This window comes from Pelodiscus sinensis, chromosome 5 (genome assembly GCF_052426305.1).
Source record: "Pelodiscus sinensis isolate ZL-2025 chromosome 5, ASM5242630v1, whole genome shotgun sequence".
Lineage (NCBI taxonomy): Eukaryota > Metazoa > Chordata > Testudines > Trionychidae > Pelodiscus > Pelodiscus sinensis.
Genome location: NC_143056.1, coordinates 44,337,723 through 44,354,087, shown reverse-complemented (window position 1 = coordinate 44,354,087; position 16,365 = coordinate 44,337,723). Strand labels below are relative to the sequence as shown.

The 16,365-nt window shown below is 46.1% G+C and overlaps 1 protein-coding gene across 8 annotated transcripts in view; it reads right to left on the bottom strand.

Annotated features, from left to right (window-relative positions):
* AREL1 (apoptosis resistant E3 ubiquitin protein ligase 1) overlaps positions 1 to 16,365 on the bottom strand; it is a 41,003-nt gene that overhangs the window by 6,896 nt on the left and 17,742 nt on the right. For all 8 annotated transcript variants that reach the window (XR_012903380.2, XM_075926868.2, XM_006117751.4 and 5 more), the window contains 7 exons: positions 11,841 to 11,918; positions 10,182 to 10,323; positions 9,161 to 9,282; positions 2,089 to 2,164; positions 1,181 to 1,290; positions 346 to 525; positions 64 to 189 (listed from right to left, as the gene is read on the bottom strand). Coding sequence is in view for 7 of the 8 variants with exons in the window: in XM_075926868.2 (XP_075782983.1) it covers positions 64 to 189; positions 346 to 525; positions 1,181 to 1,290; positions 2,089 to 2,164; positions 9,161 to 9,282; positions 10,182 to 10,323; positions 11,841 to 11,918 (834 nt within the window). In the remaining variant the exon portion in view is untranslated. The remainder of the gene's footprint in view (positions 1 to 63; positions 190 to 345; positions 526 to 1,180; positions 1,291 to 2,088; positions 2,165 to 9,160; positions 9,283 to 10,181; positions 10,324 to 11,840; positions 11,919 to 16,365) is intronic.

Sequence of the window (16,365 nt, the reverse complement as noted above, 5' to 3'; positions counted from 1 at the left end):
AACCTCTCCTACCAATGATGAAAGGAGTGGAGATTGTCCCCACCCTCATCCACCACCTCTCACCTTCTCCAGCTGCCCCAATTTGTTGTATTTCTCCTCAGCGAAGACGAGTTCCATCTCACTCATATCATTGTTCAATATGAAACAAACCTTGGACTTATAGAACTCTGGGTCATCTGTTTCAAAATACTGAGGAAGAAAGGTAGATGAGGTATAGGGGCGGAGAAAGAGAGAAGGAGGAATTTAACATACATGGTTGAACAGGAATTCTGGGTCTGCTGGGAACAAGATCGCATTCAGTGCAACTTCAGCCTGGGCTCAGCACAGAAGCCAGTGTGGCCTTACCTTGTAATGCATGCGCAGTCCTATGATCTGAGCCAGAAAGGACCTGGTGAAACGAGCTCGCACTAGCTGCTTGTAAGCTCCTCCAAGAGATGACTCATAGAGACACTTCCCTACCAGGCGGCCTGCAAATTCATACACTTTCAGCCGTAAATGTGGGGGCCGGACGGGGTTGGGATGAACCTGCAGAAGAGAGAGATCAGAATTAGAACACCACGAGACACGGGTTAACACAAATGGCAACAATGACCCTACCTGCCATTCACATTGCATACCACATCCAGGAAGATGCCCTCATGCCCCTGGAAATGCACCCTAAATCTAAACATACAGTCATAGCTTTTAATGCCAGAAGGGACCATTACAATAATCTTTCAAGTTTGACCTCCTGCATAACATGGGCCATAGATTTGGCTCAGTGATTAAATTAAAGCTATTGTAGGTCTCAGGAGTGACAGCATGAGAGCACAGCAACAGAGATTAAAAGCCAGAATCTTGCCAGCAGGGACACAACATGAGCCACGTGCATTGCCCCAAGCTATGCACCAAAAATTTGCCTTCCACTCCATGACAAAAGAAAGAGATTCTAATAGACAGACAGACTGCATCCTATGCCCAATAAGGCCTTATAAGGAAGTGCCAGATTCTGGAAGCCCAATGCTCCAACTCTGGAACCCAGTGAGATATCCAAACAAGAATTTGGAGATAATTTAGGAGGATTTGGGGGCAGGTATTTCAGCAGACAGGCACAGTAGGTTTTTTTATGTGTTTTTGTTCAGCAGACAGTATGCCCACATGCCCAACTCTGTCCACCCAAAGTAGGAAGGTGGGAACTCACCAAAGCCTGGTTGTTGTCGCTGAAACGGGTAAAGAGCTGATTGGTGGTGTCAAATAAAGCCTTACAGATCAACTCAAACCACTCTCTTCGGGGGCCTCCCCAGTCCAGTGCTACAAGATAAACCAAGTCCAAAACCCAGAGTTATAGCCAACTCTCTTCCATTTCTTCTTCCCACCCAGAGCTGCCAGGAAATCAGAATTATTTCTTTAGCTACAGCATCATTATCTCAAGTCACTTTGATGGGCAGAGCATTGTGGGAATGGGATCACAGGAAAATAAGTATAGAGATGGTCTTTCACTTAATTGTCTTGTAATTGCTTGTATCAGACTCCTGTTGCTGGAAGGATTTTCCGTTCACTCAAACCTAAGGTTTCAGATCCATGAAGCGAGCATTTTCACACATTTAAATACAACAGTGACTGACAAAATCTCTTAGTCCAGCACTTCATATCTTTTCTGCATAGGTGATTCTTATCAAATCAGTCACCATTTATAAGTAACACACTGGGAAGCCCAGCTGCAAACTCAAAGAAAGGATGGTCTTATAAAATGAAGGCACTGAATGGGGACTCAAGAATAATGGATTCTGTAAACAACTCTGCCACTGACACAAATAGCCTTAGGTAAGTCATTTATTCTCTGTGCTGCACATCTCCATCTGTAAATTGGGACTAATACCTTCCTACTTAACAGGAGTTGGGAAGATGAAGTCATTAATATTTATTCAAAACTTCAGGTATGAAGACTATAGAAGGACCTAGACCAGAGCGGCTATAGAAGGATCTAGACATAGATGTATTTGTTACAAAGCAGCCAGAAGTGCTAAATTTCACACCAAGTGGCTCCCACTATGCTTCAGGCACACCTTTTTTGAGCCTGTAAGTTTCTGCAGGGGCAAGTTCATTTACCTTCTTCATCCTGGAAAATCACTTCGAAGTTTTTGCTCCAGTCAGAAATGGAAAAATTCCGTGTTGCTTTCAGAGACTGAGAGAATGAAAGGAAAAGTATTAGCAGCAGCCACTACTCAGGCCTCAATATCCATGCACGAGTTAAACCAGAGGGGGGGAACCTTTTTTGGGTTGGGAGTTGATAACTCTCAGAAAAATCAGTTGGGGGCCATACAAAGGGGAGAAGCAAAAAAAAACCCAAACGCTCACTGATGTGGCCCTCAAATGAGTAAGAGAAAGCCACTCCCCACTTTACTCTTGCATACCAGAGCCTACAGGAGCCCAGGCGAGTAGATTTTGTGCACTCCAGCCCCATGGGCACAGGCTCCCTCATGCTGGGGGGGGAGGGAGGAGCCTCAGGGGCCAGATCCAGGCAAGACAGGGGCCACATCCGGCCCCCTGGCCGTTAGGTTCCCTGACTTAAATGAAACAGAATGGGAGAGAGACAGTCTAGTAATCTGAATACAGGTTGGAGAGCCAGGAATTAATTTTAGGCAGGGCTGTTTCCTTTTAGACTCAACCATAAGTATGTTCTCCATTACAAAATATTCCCCACATCTACCAGCTCCTCACTTCACAATCAAGAGAAAGTTTGCTCAAAAGCAATAGTCTAAGCACTGCCCATTCTTTCAATGCCCCTCCCCCCCAACCTGAGGCAACAACTCAATAGCATTTATTAAAGCGTCTATAGCTAGGAGCAATTTTTGTAAAGAAGTCTCTGTTCTCTCTGGCCCATCTCTTCAGTTGCTCCTCAAAGAGCATAGAAGAAAGAAGCCTAAGGAGAAGTTGCTGCTTTACATTTACCTGTTACAGCATGATTTACTTTAAGAAAATCTTTCAAGAGACTGGAAATGGGTAGGCCCACATTCCTGATTCCAATTAAAGATCTAAGTGCAAAACCTGTATCCCAGAAAGCCCAGAATGCAACAGTGTCAGCTCAGACTTAGTTGATTATTAAATACATTGGAGCATCATGCTAGCGCCTGCTTACAGCTTCTCTCTCTGGTTGATATGTATTGTCCTTATACCTCAATTTAGGGATGTTAAGTAGCAATTAACTTGCTAATCAATCACATTTCCATCTACTACTCAACTAGTCCTTAAGAAAGGGAAGTTAAAACACTCACTTCTGGCTCATGCTGAATCTCAGAACAACTCCCTGCTGCCACTCTGCACTCTTAAAGGGATAGAGAGGAATCAGCATGCAAAGATGCTGATTCAATCTCTGGTCCCCCACAGGTTCTCAGGACAACCGTAACCCATGCTGCCATTCTGCATTATCAAAGGGACAGAGCAGCCAACCCGACATTCTCAGCACAAGCCCCATGCCCTCTCCCTGCTGCCTTCTGCATTATTAGGGACAAAGGATCCGGCAGTGAGAGCACACTGGTTCAGTGTGTTGGACCCATACACTGCAAATGCTGCAGACCAGAGCCTTAAAGAAAAAGGCAAGCCTTTCTTGGTTTCACTGTATTACACAAAGAAGTCACAGTAGGCTTACTAGGTAATCTTTCCTTCCTCCCAAAGGAAACAGAGCACTTTAACACATTGCTGTGGAGTTTGCTTCCCAGCTTGAAAGACCTTGTAATGTAAATAAGGTCTTCAGCCTGCAAATGCTAATCCCAGTTGTGCTTGTTACTTTACTTATGAGTATGGTGACCATATTTTCTGAACTAAAAATAGGAACACCTTGACCACACCTTCTAACACTGCTAGCCACGCCCCTGATCCTTAGGCCCCACCCATCTGCCTCAGTAAGTCCCTCCCCTGGGGTAGCACTTGCAGGGTCAAGATGTACACATGACCAGAAGTAAAGGGTATCATGTGACCTCCCCCCCTCTAAAAACTCCTCCCACCATCCTCTACCAATAGGGATGAGTTTGGGAACTATAGGGGTCCCCCATGCAACTATATTACAATTGCATTAATCCTGACCCCAGACTTAGGGTCTCAGGACACTGCAGCAGTACAGGTCCAACCACAATTCAAGATGAGATCCAGAATCCGAGACCTATTATTTTGCAGTAGAGATGCAGCCCCATTTGACTAAGGACCTGGGAATCATACAGAGCTATCCCACAACTTCTTAGGACAACTTCCTTAGTGCTCTTAACAGCTCCAATTAACAGGTAATCAGAGGGGGCTGGAGCAGCTTCCCACCTGCTGCTGGCAGGGGGCTGATCCACCCCCACAGAGGGCCCACTGCATACAGGGATTGCTGTGGTCTGGAGCAGCCCCTGTCTGTGGGGACCTGGGGTCTCAGCTGGCAGGGACTGCTCCAGTGTCCAGAGCAACCTCTCTCCATGGGGAGTCCAGCTTGCTGTTGACAGGGGCTGCTCCAGAGGGGGCTGGAAGCTGGCAGCAGCCCCAGAGTGACCTAACATTAACCGGTTAACTGATGAATGGGAATTTACATCCTTAATGAGATGTATTACAACATCATTGTAATGTAATACAACAGCATTTTTTGAAGTTACTGCAAAATTATCAAATGTCCTCTGTTTCCACAAGCCAGAATGACAATACTGAACTAACTATGACAGTTGCAGGGTGGAGAAGACCACGTCACTAACCCTCACCACTACAGCTTGAAAGGTACATTGCCTGGGGAGATCAATGGGGCTGTTTTATATGTAAAACTACTGAGAAATGCATATGCCAATACCATAATGGTAACACCTATATTATGTAAATGATACCTAATAATAATTGCCGAATGAGACCACTTCCCAACCTGCTTACAAAGGGCCTGATCCAATTTAAATTTTAAGCTAGGATTGAGCCCAAAGCAATCTGTTGATATTTCCCAAAAAGATCCAGGTAACATTTAGTCACTCTTCAAACATATAAGGGACCAATCAGTAAAAGCCCCACTGCCTAGTAGAGGTGATCTTTGAAGAAAATTGGCGAGACTATGAATTTACTTCTTCTGACAGCAGCGCTTTCTCTCACTAAACGTGGGGTCTTTACCACAGGTTTCACTGTGTGTCAGAATAACTCATAAATGCGTTGTCACTCCATTCAGGTCAAAGCAACGTGCAACCCAAAGACAGAAGAACAAATCCCTTGAAACTGGAAGTCTAAACATCTCACCTCTTCACAGAGCTCAAAAAGGACTTGTTTACCCAGACACACAAGTCATGACAATCCTCTCTGGAGAGAGAAGATACATCCTGTCTCTCTGTGGACACACCAAGCGTTTTCACATGGCATCTTACCGTGCTGTTTAAATCAACTGCTTGGATGAGGAAGACTCACAAAGAGTCTGTCCATCATTCACACCAGAGCAACATGGTGATTTCACTGCCCTGGTAACAGACCTGATCTTTCTGGGCCTCTTGTGGAGCAGCAGGGAGCCTGCAGAGGTGTCTCAAGGGGAGAGGCTGGGGGTGCTTCTATTTCAGTGATTCTCAAACTTTTTGGCCAGTGGACCATGTGTCTCAATGTAAACCTTTCCATGGACCATCAGTTGCTAATGGAAACTCACCTTTAATTATACAATTATGCCCAAGCCATTTTGCTAGTGCTACAGCTGGGGAGAATGGTTTAATTTCAATTTTTAAACAGATTAAATGTTATAAATCTCACATGTTAGTTTATCAAACTTAATTTTAAACAAAGTAAAGTAAAATATAAATGTATGTCCAATACAAAAGATTCCAATGTTTTCTTTATTTATGGGAGGGGTAGGCAACCTTTTTTGGGTCAGGGGTCACTGACCCATAGAAAAATGAGATGGGAACCACACAAGTGAGAAACAAAAAAAACCCTCCCAAAACTCCAACCCTCACTGAGGTGGCCCCCAACTGAGACACCTCACTCCTCAGGTGTGCCATGGCATGAGGGGAAGGGACAGAGAAGACTAAAGTTCAGGGCTTCTCATAAGCCAGATTTACTTTTCTGGGGAATTTTATGGATCCCTTAGGTTCTGAGGTTGGGACAAAACACAAGTTTGAAAGCTACAATAAAGGTTTCAACAAAGACCTTAACTGGATTACCCGCTACATCCCACGTTCTGATGACATAAAAAGCCCAACACCGGATACATAAGAGTACCTCCCTGGTCCAGCACCCTCTGGATCTCACTGGTCCCAGATGAGGGCTACTTCCAGACTAGGGGAGGTCATTCCAGGCCCTCTGCTGCTGCCCCCACCCCACTATGCTTCTCTGCATTTCCTTTCCCCCTCCCACCCCGATTCCTTGCACCTTCCCCAAAGGCCATCCCCCAGAACCCAGTGGAGCCCAGCACCAGTTCCCCTCACCCCCCCTTGCAGCCCAGCTGAGCTGCCCGTCTGTTTCCTGTGCCTCCCCCCCCATCCCTTTCAGCCCAGTTGACGTGCTGAGTCCAGCGCTGGCTCCCTGCACCTCCCTCCCTCCCCTTGAGCCCAGTCCTTGGGTTCCCGGCAACTCCCCCGTCCAGCAACCCAGCTGAGCTCCACGCTCCGCACCTTCTCCCTCCCATAGCCTAGCTGAGCTCTGTGCCTGGCACCTCCCCCCTACTGCAGTCCAGCACCTCCCCCTTCCTGCAGCCCAGCACCTCCCCCTTCCTGCAACCCAGCTGAGCTCCTCCCCACTTCCACCCCCGGCTGAACTCCCCCACCTCCCCCAACACAGCTGAGCACAAGTGGCTCATCTTAGATTTAAAAGGCAGAGCCACGCCAGCTGAGCTAAAACCAACTGATGCAGGATTTGCGCACAGCACTGGCTCTGCCTTTTAAAGTGAGTAAGAGCCATGAAGATGGTCTCAGATTTAAAAGGCAGAGTCTGCGCTCTGTGCAAACTGGCATCAGCGGATTTCCAGCTCAGCCTTTTAAATCTAAGACCACCCGCATGGCTCTTACTCACTTTAAAGGGCATAAGGGTTGCGGGGAGGCACTTGCTGCTTGTGGCGGCTCCCAGACTACCTGCCCAGCCAGGACAAAGGCTCAAGGTCAGGCACCGCCTCCCACTGCTCTTACTGGTTGCTTCCAGAGCAGCAGGAAAAATTTCTATGAAGTCCCTGTGTTCCTGGGCACAGGGAAGGGGATGGGAAACTGCAGCGCACAGGCGCTTCAGGCTGTGCGCTGTTTCTGGGACATTTTCAGTATTTATGGGGGGCACTGGGACAGAAGATTAAAATTCAGGACTGTCCTGGATTTTATAGGGCATATGGTCAGCATACTTAGGAGTCACTGAGTCATTTCAAAGGACCAAGAAACTACACTAGAAAACTACACTAGAAGACCTGGTGCTTGCACTTAATGACTTTCAAAACCTGTCCCTGTCCCCAAACAAATAGTAAAACGTTATGGCTCTCACTTGTCTAGAACCCATAGAAATTGTTTGGGAACAGGCACTCTCCTAGTCACAGTGTCACTGCAGCCCCTGAGCCGGGGCTCAGAGTCACACATGTCAGGTTACAAATACTTCAAGAGACACTCTGGTTACCGGAGTTCTTGTACAGCCAGAACTTGCCTCTTTTCCCAGTCCCCTTTCCCCCTGCCCTCTGGGGCTCAAAGGGAATCCCACTCATCTTCCTGCTGCCCAGTACAGCTGGAGATCAGACTTTCTGTCTCTCCCAGTCCCCTTCCATCCAAGCGGGCTTAAATTGAGGTGGACTATCCTCTACCTGCTGCCTTAGCATAGCTGCAGCTCTCACTTCCAGTCTCTCCCAGCCGCCCCCCCCACCCCAGCCCAGCTGGGGTTGCCTGGAATGGAATGCTCCTCTGCTGGGATAGCAGCTGGGACTTCCCTTGGTTGTCAGGCTGGAATGCTACAGATAGGCCACCAGGATTGAGCCAGCATTTTTGCATGCAGGCTCCCCTATCCCTAATAATGCAGAGCAACAGGAGGGAGGCTTGTGCTGCGGCCAGCTCCTGTCTCTTTAAGAATGTAGAGTGGGCGGGGGAGAGGGGAAGAGATGGGGGTGATCGAGTAGTTGAAAGTACTACCCGAGCTTATCAGGTAGTGGACTACTCATTCACGTCCTTACATCAAATGTTTACATTTCTCAGCCCCACATGTAATTTCTTTGGTCTTATCTGGCTGCAATGCTACAGCTAATGGTTCTGCAGCAATTTCCAATATAACTGGGTACTGAGGGAGACACTGAAATGCTTTTAGGAATTAAAAATGGTTTGGATGATGAACTGATACTTGGAGCCCCAGTGTATACAATGTTCAGCCTGACCTATCTGCTGATAAATATTACTAAATCCAAAGTTACCAACTGTATCAAAGAGAATCTCAACCAGTTCTCCCTTTCCCACAATTGGTGTTCTCCATTTCTGTCACAATTCTATGCCAAAACACACATGGCATCACAAGTCATGACAAATGATAGTTTTATTGCATCTAATTTAGGAGATTTAAGAATTATAACAAGTCAGTCTGAGTCAAGTCTCACTGCTAATGCTCTGGAGAACATTTTGCAAATGGAGACACTCAATGCTCTGAGACTGTTATTGCCACAGTTCCATATACTTTGGTTTGGTCTACCCTTACCCCAGTGACAGTAATTCACAGAGTAGCTTCCTTCTTGCTCAGAGCATAACTGGCTTTTACAGTTTAAGGGGGAGGTACACAGTTTCCCCACAAACAAGAACAGTTACCAAGCCTGAACAAAGCACACTGGATTAAGGCAGTTCCTGTCACAATAGGGCTTGTCTTGATGGCATTCAGGATGCTTTCTATCACACACAAACCAACTACCCTGTTAGCCTGGACATTCCAACTATTGCCATAGCAGAAGAGATCAACTGCCCCTGAGTCCCAGCATCAGTAACTGATGCCAGAAATTTAAGAAAAAGGTGTAAAGCTTTCAAAAGCTCTCTAATTATATTATCACATGGAAAATTTTACTTGCTTCCCTTCCCAAAGCTGGTGATCAGTTTATGCCTCGCAGCTAGAGGCTCAAACATTCTTGTCGACTTTCTCAACTTTAATTTCACTATGGAGTAACTGAATGGCAGCAAAAGGAGCTGGGATAGATCTTGGGCAGGAGTGGAAACAGCCTATTGTCCCCCCAGGTACCAACCGTCACAAGCTCACTCACAGATTCCAGCAGGCCGTGGCGGCTGACCTTCAACGTAACCTTGGAGTGAGGTCTCTTCATATGCACTTGACGCAGCTCCCGCTGGAAGAAGTTCACTTTGTCCTGAAAGGTCTCTGAGCCTCCTGAAATAGTGATCGTATGATTGCACCTGAGCTGCAAACTTGGACTTCTCAGCTTAGAAAATATGATAGGTCTATAAAATCATGACGGGTGTGGAAAAAGTGAATATTCCCACAATATAAGAACTAGGGGTCACCAAATGAAATTAATAGGCAGCAAGTTTAAAACAAACAAAAGGAAGTTTTTCTTCACTCAGCGCACAGTCAATCTCTGGAACTCCTTGCTAGAGGATGTGGTGAAGGCTAGGACTTTAACGGGGTTAAAAAAAGGGCTAGCTAGATTTATGGAGGTTAGGTCCATCAATGGCTATTAGCCAGGATGGGAAGGAATGGTGTCCCCAGCCTCTGTTTCTCTGGAGGTGGGTAACAGAAGGGATCACATGAGGATTACCTGTTGTGTTCCCTCCCTCTGGGGCATCTGGTATTGGCTACTGTCGGCAGACAGGATACTGGGCTGGATGGAACATCGATCTGATACAGCATGGCCATTCTTATGTTCTTATAAACACTCACATGTCAGAATGGGAGTCTCCATCCCTACTTGTACAAGCCTGCTCTTCAGTCACAGAGATCTGCTATTGAAGACAGGCACAGCAGAATTCCCAGGGGACAGTTTGTGCTTAGTGTTTCAAACATTCAGCCACGCTCAGAAGAACAACAGAAATGCCTGCTGAGCATGACAAGCCAGAGACAATGAGAGCCATTCATTGGAAGTGCTATCAGAAGCAGAAGAAGAGATGGATGACTACTCTACAACTCTGGGAAGGGTTACATAGCTAAGTAAAGTGGAATAATTGACCTCAAGTGCTAACTCCCTGCCTACCAATCCATGATGTACGCAAGCTGGGGATGCAGCAACCTGGCCCCCCAATCATAATGCCTATCCCACCAGCCTCTTTTACCTATGTTTTTGTGCAGAGAGCGAATGAAAGTGGCTGCCAAGATGTTCCTCTCCTTGCAGCTGAGCTCCACAGGGGGCTGGATCCCATCATCTACCACCAGAGTCAGCAGCTTGTGCACAGGATCAGGCCCATGGTAAGAAAACTAGAAACAAAGAGATGCAGGACAGGAGATCAAGTCATCGTGCAGCATGCAGTGCGCGCACACGCACACGCACCTTCCCATCTGCATACCCCAACAGAACCCATTTAACAAGCATGCTGGCTCCAGCACTTGGATTCTAGCTGGGACGTAGGGATGTAAAATCCCATTTAATTAGTTAACCAGTTAAACTGCAGTGGCCTGTTATTAAACACTCTGCAGTGGGCTGCTCCAGTCCCCACCAGTTAACCCTAACCAGTAAACCAGTTAACCATTCACATCTCTACTGGGATGTTGCCTTTATAAAGCCCACTTCAAACAGGGAGCTTCAGGGGACCAGAGCTAGATGCTTTACTGGAGGAGGAAGGAGGCTATTAGGAGAAATGGATCCTGATGTTGGAGTTCGGAGAAGAACCATGACTAGCACAGCCCCTACTCACTAGGGATGTTGGATTACAGAATAGTTGAGTAACCACATGAATTCTTATCAGTTACTCAACTGTTCTATAGTCCCCGGGGACAGGACTGGCAGCCAGTGTGCTCCCGGCTCTACTCCCAAGGAGCCCCCTGCTACCTCATACTGCTGCTGCTGCATCCGAGGCCGCAGCACAGGGTTGCCAGATGGGAGCCAGTTTGTAAGGAAAGCCAGTTTAAAAATCAGCTCCCCTTGCGGACTAGCTGCTTGCCACCCCATGCTGTTACAGAGGCAGCAGCACAGGCTGACAGCAGCCCTTGTCTGTGGGGGTCCAAGCCCCACACAGACAGAGGCTGCTGTGGGGTGGGGATGCAGCAACTTGCAGCCCACAGACAGAGCCAAACAGCCCCTCTCCCTGGGGGTTCTGAGCTCCTGGGGCCCAGGGCTGCTGCCGGACCAGCCTCTGTCTGCAGCAGGCCCAGGCTCACTGCAGACAGAGGGTGCTCCACAGGAGGCGGAGCAGCCTCTGTCTGTTGGGAGCTTGGGCCTCCCATGGACAGGGGCTGCTGCCATGAAGTAACCTCTTCCCACAGCAGGTCCAGACTTACCGCGGACAGAGGCTGCTCTGTGAGATGCGGAACAGCCTCTGTCCGCAGGGAGTTCAGACCCACCATGGGCAGAGGCTCCTCTCCCCTCTCTTTGTTGCCATGCTGCTGCCTCTGATAGAGGCAGCATAGGGAGGAAGGCAGCATCACAGAGTCAGTGCTGGGGGGAACCAGCTTTTAAGCCTTCTTCTCCATCTTGCTGCCTCTGATACAGAGGCAACAAGGCGGGGGAATGCAAGTAGTTGAGAAGATTAACCAATAAGCTTAGGCTTATTGGTTAATTGTAAACTTGACTACTTTTTACATCCACACTGCTCTCACACATTTATAATACTCTGGTAGGAAAAATGTTTTTTTAATTTCCTGTATCATATGTATTTAGCAGCCGTTCAGTGAAAATACTACTACTTCCCCAACAGCAAATCCAACAGGCAGATCATTATTCAGCAAACAGCAGTGAAGTGGGAACTGCAACAGCAGTTGGATGAAAACAGACCCACCTTGGTGCCAGGACACACTCTGAATGTGAAGAGGCGCCAGGGAATGATCTTCAAATAGAATTCCTTCACTGAGAATTGCTGAGGAGCCACAAGAGAAGAAAACTCATTAGCAGCCACATTTCTACTGAAACTTTTCTCTCAAGTAGTCTAGACTCAAGACAGAGGGTGAACAAACCCACAGAAAAAGCCTCCTTCCAAAACTTCCCGTGACAGTATACATAGTCTTCACATCTCTACTATGCAATAACATGGGATAGAAGAGTGATAGAAATGTAGCCGTGTTAGTCTGGTGTAGCTGAAACAAAATACAGGACTATGTAGCACTTGAAAGATTAACAAGATGGTTTATTAGCTGATGAGCTTTCGTGGGCCAGACCCACTTCCTCAGATCAAATAGTGGAAGAAAATTGTCACAACCATATATACCAAAGGATACAATTAAAAAAATGAACACATATGAAAAGGACAAATCAAATTTCAGAACAGAAGGGGGATGGAGAGAGGGAAAAGGTAAATGTTTGTGAGCTAATGATATTAGAGGTGATAATTGGGGAAGCTATCTTTGTAATGGGTAAGTTAATTAGATTCCTTATTCAGACCAAAGCGTAAAGTGTCGAATTTAAGCATGAACAACAGTTCAGAGGATTCTCTTTCAAGTAAAGTCTTAAAAGGCTTTTGAAGCAGGATGCAGGTAATTAAGTCGTTGAGGCAATGTCCTTTCTGGTTGAAATGGCAAGAAACTGTTTTTTCTTTGTGATCCTGTCTAATATCTGTTTTGTGGGCATTGATCCTTTGGTGAAGTGTCTGAGACGTTTGTCCAATGTACATAACAGACGGACACTTTCGGCACATGATAGCATAAATTATATTTCTGGATGCTCAGGAATATGTGTTCTTGATCTCACTTGGTTAGGTCCAATAATGGTATCAGCAGAGTGAATATGTGGACAAAACTGGCAACGGGGTTTGTTGCAAGGGAAGGTACCAGAGTTGGTATTAGTGTGGTATGTCCTGTGGTTGTTGGCAAGAATCATCTTGAGGTTAGGTGGTTGTTTATAGGAGACTATGGGTCTGTCTCCTAGAGCCTCTTGGAGTTTAGTATCCTGTTCCAGTATAGGTTGTGGTTTATTGATAATGTGTTGGACAGGTTTAAGTTGGGAGCTGTAGGTGATGACAAGTGGTGTTCTATTGTTGGTTTTCTTGGGTCTGTCTTGAAGTAGATGGTTTATAGGTATTCGTCTGGTTCTTTCAATTTGCTTTTTTATTTCTCCGGGTGGGTAGTTGAGGTTTATAAATACTTGGTAGAGATCCTGAAGTTTCTGGTCTCTGTCAGTGGGATTAGAGCAGATGCGGTTGTATCGAAGGGATTGGCTATAGATGATGGATCGTATTGTGTGTTCTGGATGGGAGCTGGAAGCATGTAGGTAACTGTATGAGTCAGTGGGTTTTCTGTAGAGAGTGGTGTCTAATTTTCCATTTCTGATTTGTACTGTGGTGTCCAGGAAATGGATTTCTCGTGTAGAATGGTCCAGGCTGAGACTGATGGTGAGGTGTAGGTTGTTGAAATCTCTGTGGAATGTCTCCAGTGTTTCTTGGCCATGCGTCCAGATAAATTCAACACTTTACACTTGGGTCTGAATAAGGAATCTAATTACCTTACCCATTACAAAGATAGCTTCCCCAATTATCACCTCTAATATCATTAGCTCACAGACATTTACCTTCCCCCCCATCCTCCTTCTGTTCTGAAATTTGATTTGTCCTTTTCATATGTGTTCATTTTTTTAATTGTATCCTTCGGTATATATGGTTGTGACAATTTTCTTCCACTATTTGATCTGAGGAAGTGGGTCTGGCCCACGAAAGCTCATCAGCTAATAAACCATCTTGTTAGTCTTTAAAGTGCTACATAGTCCTGTATATGGGATAGAAGAGTGATTGTAAGCAAGTTGACAAAAGGAATTCATAGTTACATTTGTCTGGGAAACTCCAGGACATACTGACATGAGAAATATAGCAGTAAATAAGGTTGTGCAGAAACCTTATATTTTAAAAAGATAGTTGGTGTGTGGGAATTTAGAGTGGAGGCCAGGAATCAAATAGCAAGGGAGGTTACTGGGCAGGACTGCAATGCACTGACAGAAGTAGGAAGTTGTGAGGAATGTAATCATGCACTGGCCAAATTATTGGTGTTACTGCTTCCATTTCATGAACATCACATTCAAACAAATAATAATGAAACTGTTGAAGCCGGGAGTGACCAGGCCTGTTTGCTATCTTCAAGATGCAGAGTATTTCTGGCAGAAGGCCCTCAACTGTGGATCTCTCTCTCAATGTAGAACAGGCTAAGCCCCAATTTTAACTCCTGTTCGACACAAGACTCCCTTCTACACAAGCCTCATTTAGCAAAGATGGCTGAGGAATGGCAGCAATTTTCAATGAGTTAAGTGAGAAAAGCCCTATATAAGGAACTGCTGGGCTGCACAACATGGATCTGTTGGACAGGAATAATGCTCTACATTTATGTACAGGCAGTCCCCGGGTTACATGGATCCAACTTACATCGGATCCCTACTTACAAACGGGGTGAGGCAACCCCACACTAGCTGCTTCCCCCCAGCAGACCAGGGAGACGCGAAGCTAGCGCCCCACCCCAGCAGACCAGGGAGACGCAGAGCGGCTTTTCTCAGCAGACACGTCAGCTTGAGAATAAAGGACTGAGGGAAGTAAGGTGTGGGAGAATAAAACTGAGTTCTGGAGAAATGTTTGGCTAGAGTTTTCCCCTACAATATGTACCAGTTCCGACTTACATACAAATTCAACTTAAGAACAAACCTACAGTCCCTATCTTGTACGTAACCCGGGGACTGCCTGTATATGGTACCCAAAATATTACAGTTATGGATGCATACGAAATGCACATTTTACACAGACATCCAAGGGTCTTCTCTTCCAACCCAAGCAGTATCTATAATAAAAGGCATTCAGAATGATCTACAATATCAGGAAATGTATCAGTGAAGCCTGATCAAAGTCCAAAGTTTTTTCTCAGAATCAGAGTGGAAGCACTATTGAGTTACTCCCCCTCAGACATTAGTCTCATTTCTACATTTTCTAATGCTGCATCCAATGTAGACTTAACTATCCCAAGCAATGTGGCTTCCCCTCTACTGTTTGGTAACTGTTTCACAGCCTTATCTCTCTGTAGGAAGATTTTTCCTGGGTCAGGGTTTTATATGGGTACCTTTTATTATAGTACCTGAACCTCTCCCAAATTAATAGATTGGCAAAACGAAGCCTCTACTAGCCTAACTTTTCTGCTTTACTAGCTTCCCTAGACATTCTACTTAGGATAAGGGTTTTTGTAGGGAGTGGACAGTCAAAGATTTCTGTTAATATTATTCTGGTTACAATGGTAAAATCTACATTGCCCCTTTCTTAATTTTTTGCCATTTCTCCTAGTTATGCTCCAGGATATTAAACTAAATAACCATTCTCTGTTCTAGGTTTTTATATTTTTTAATCCAGTGCTCTCTCAACTTTTTAACCACAAGAACACGTTTTTTCCTATGTAAGTGTAATGTAATATCTACCTCAAACCTAAATACCCTTGCTCCACTTCCTTTCCTGCCCCTTCTTTGAGGCCCTGCCCCTGCTCCACCCCTTCTCCGAGGCCTCATCCTGCTCACTCCATCCTCCTTCCTACCACATCCTCACTCACTTTCACCAGGCTGGGGGAGCAGGTTCTGGTTTTGGGATGCCGGAGCTAGTCTTGGGCCATGGGGTTTGGAGTAGGAGAGGGTCTCCAGTCTTAGCCCAGGGGGAGATTGGGGTCCAGGAGGGATTTCAGGGTGCAAGCTCTGGGAAGGAGGTTAGGTGCAGCAGAAGGTTCAGGACTAGGACAGGGATCCAGGAAACAGGCTTAATGTTTAATTGAGACAGCTTCCAGGTGGTGGAGCAGTGGAATTAAGACAGGTTTATCCCCTGGCCCTGCACCACTCCTGAAAGCAGCTGGCATGTACAGCAATGGCTCAATGGCACCAATGCCCCTCATCTACAGACACTGAACCCACAGCTTCTACTGGCCACGGTTCCCCATTATTGATCAATGGGAACTGCAGGAGTGGTGTCTGCAGGCAAGGACAGCATATGGAGACCCCATGCTCTGCCTTTCTCAGAGGTTGCAGGAACATGCCAGCCACATCCAGGAACAGCAATTACCACAGGAATAATGACTCCAGCCATGACAGGATAGGCATTTTAGAACTCGCTACTCAAAAGAATTAAATTTAAGTATAAGAGAAATGAAAATTATGAAATGCACAGACCAGTCAAAAACCAAAAATAACCCACTTTGCAAGCAGTACAAGAACAACAACCCCTTAAGTATGTGTTGGGTTGGGAGATGAGTGTGAAGGACAGTGTATGTTTGTGAAAATGACAAACACACACACACGTCTTGCATCGCCAAACTCCCTCCATCCCCTTCTCTCTGTGTGGAGACAGAGTACAGGAGTGGAGGAAG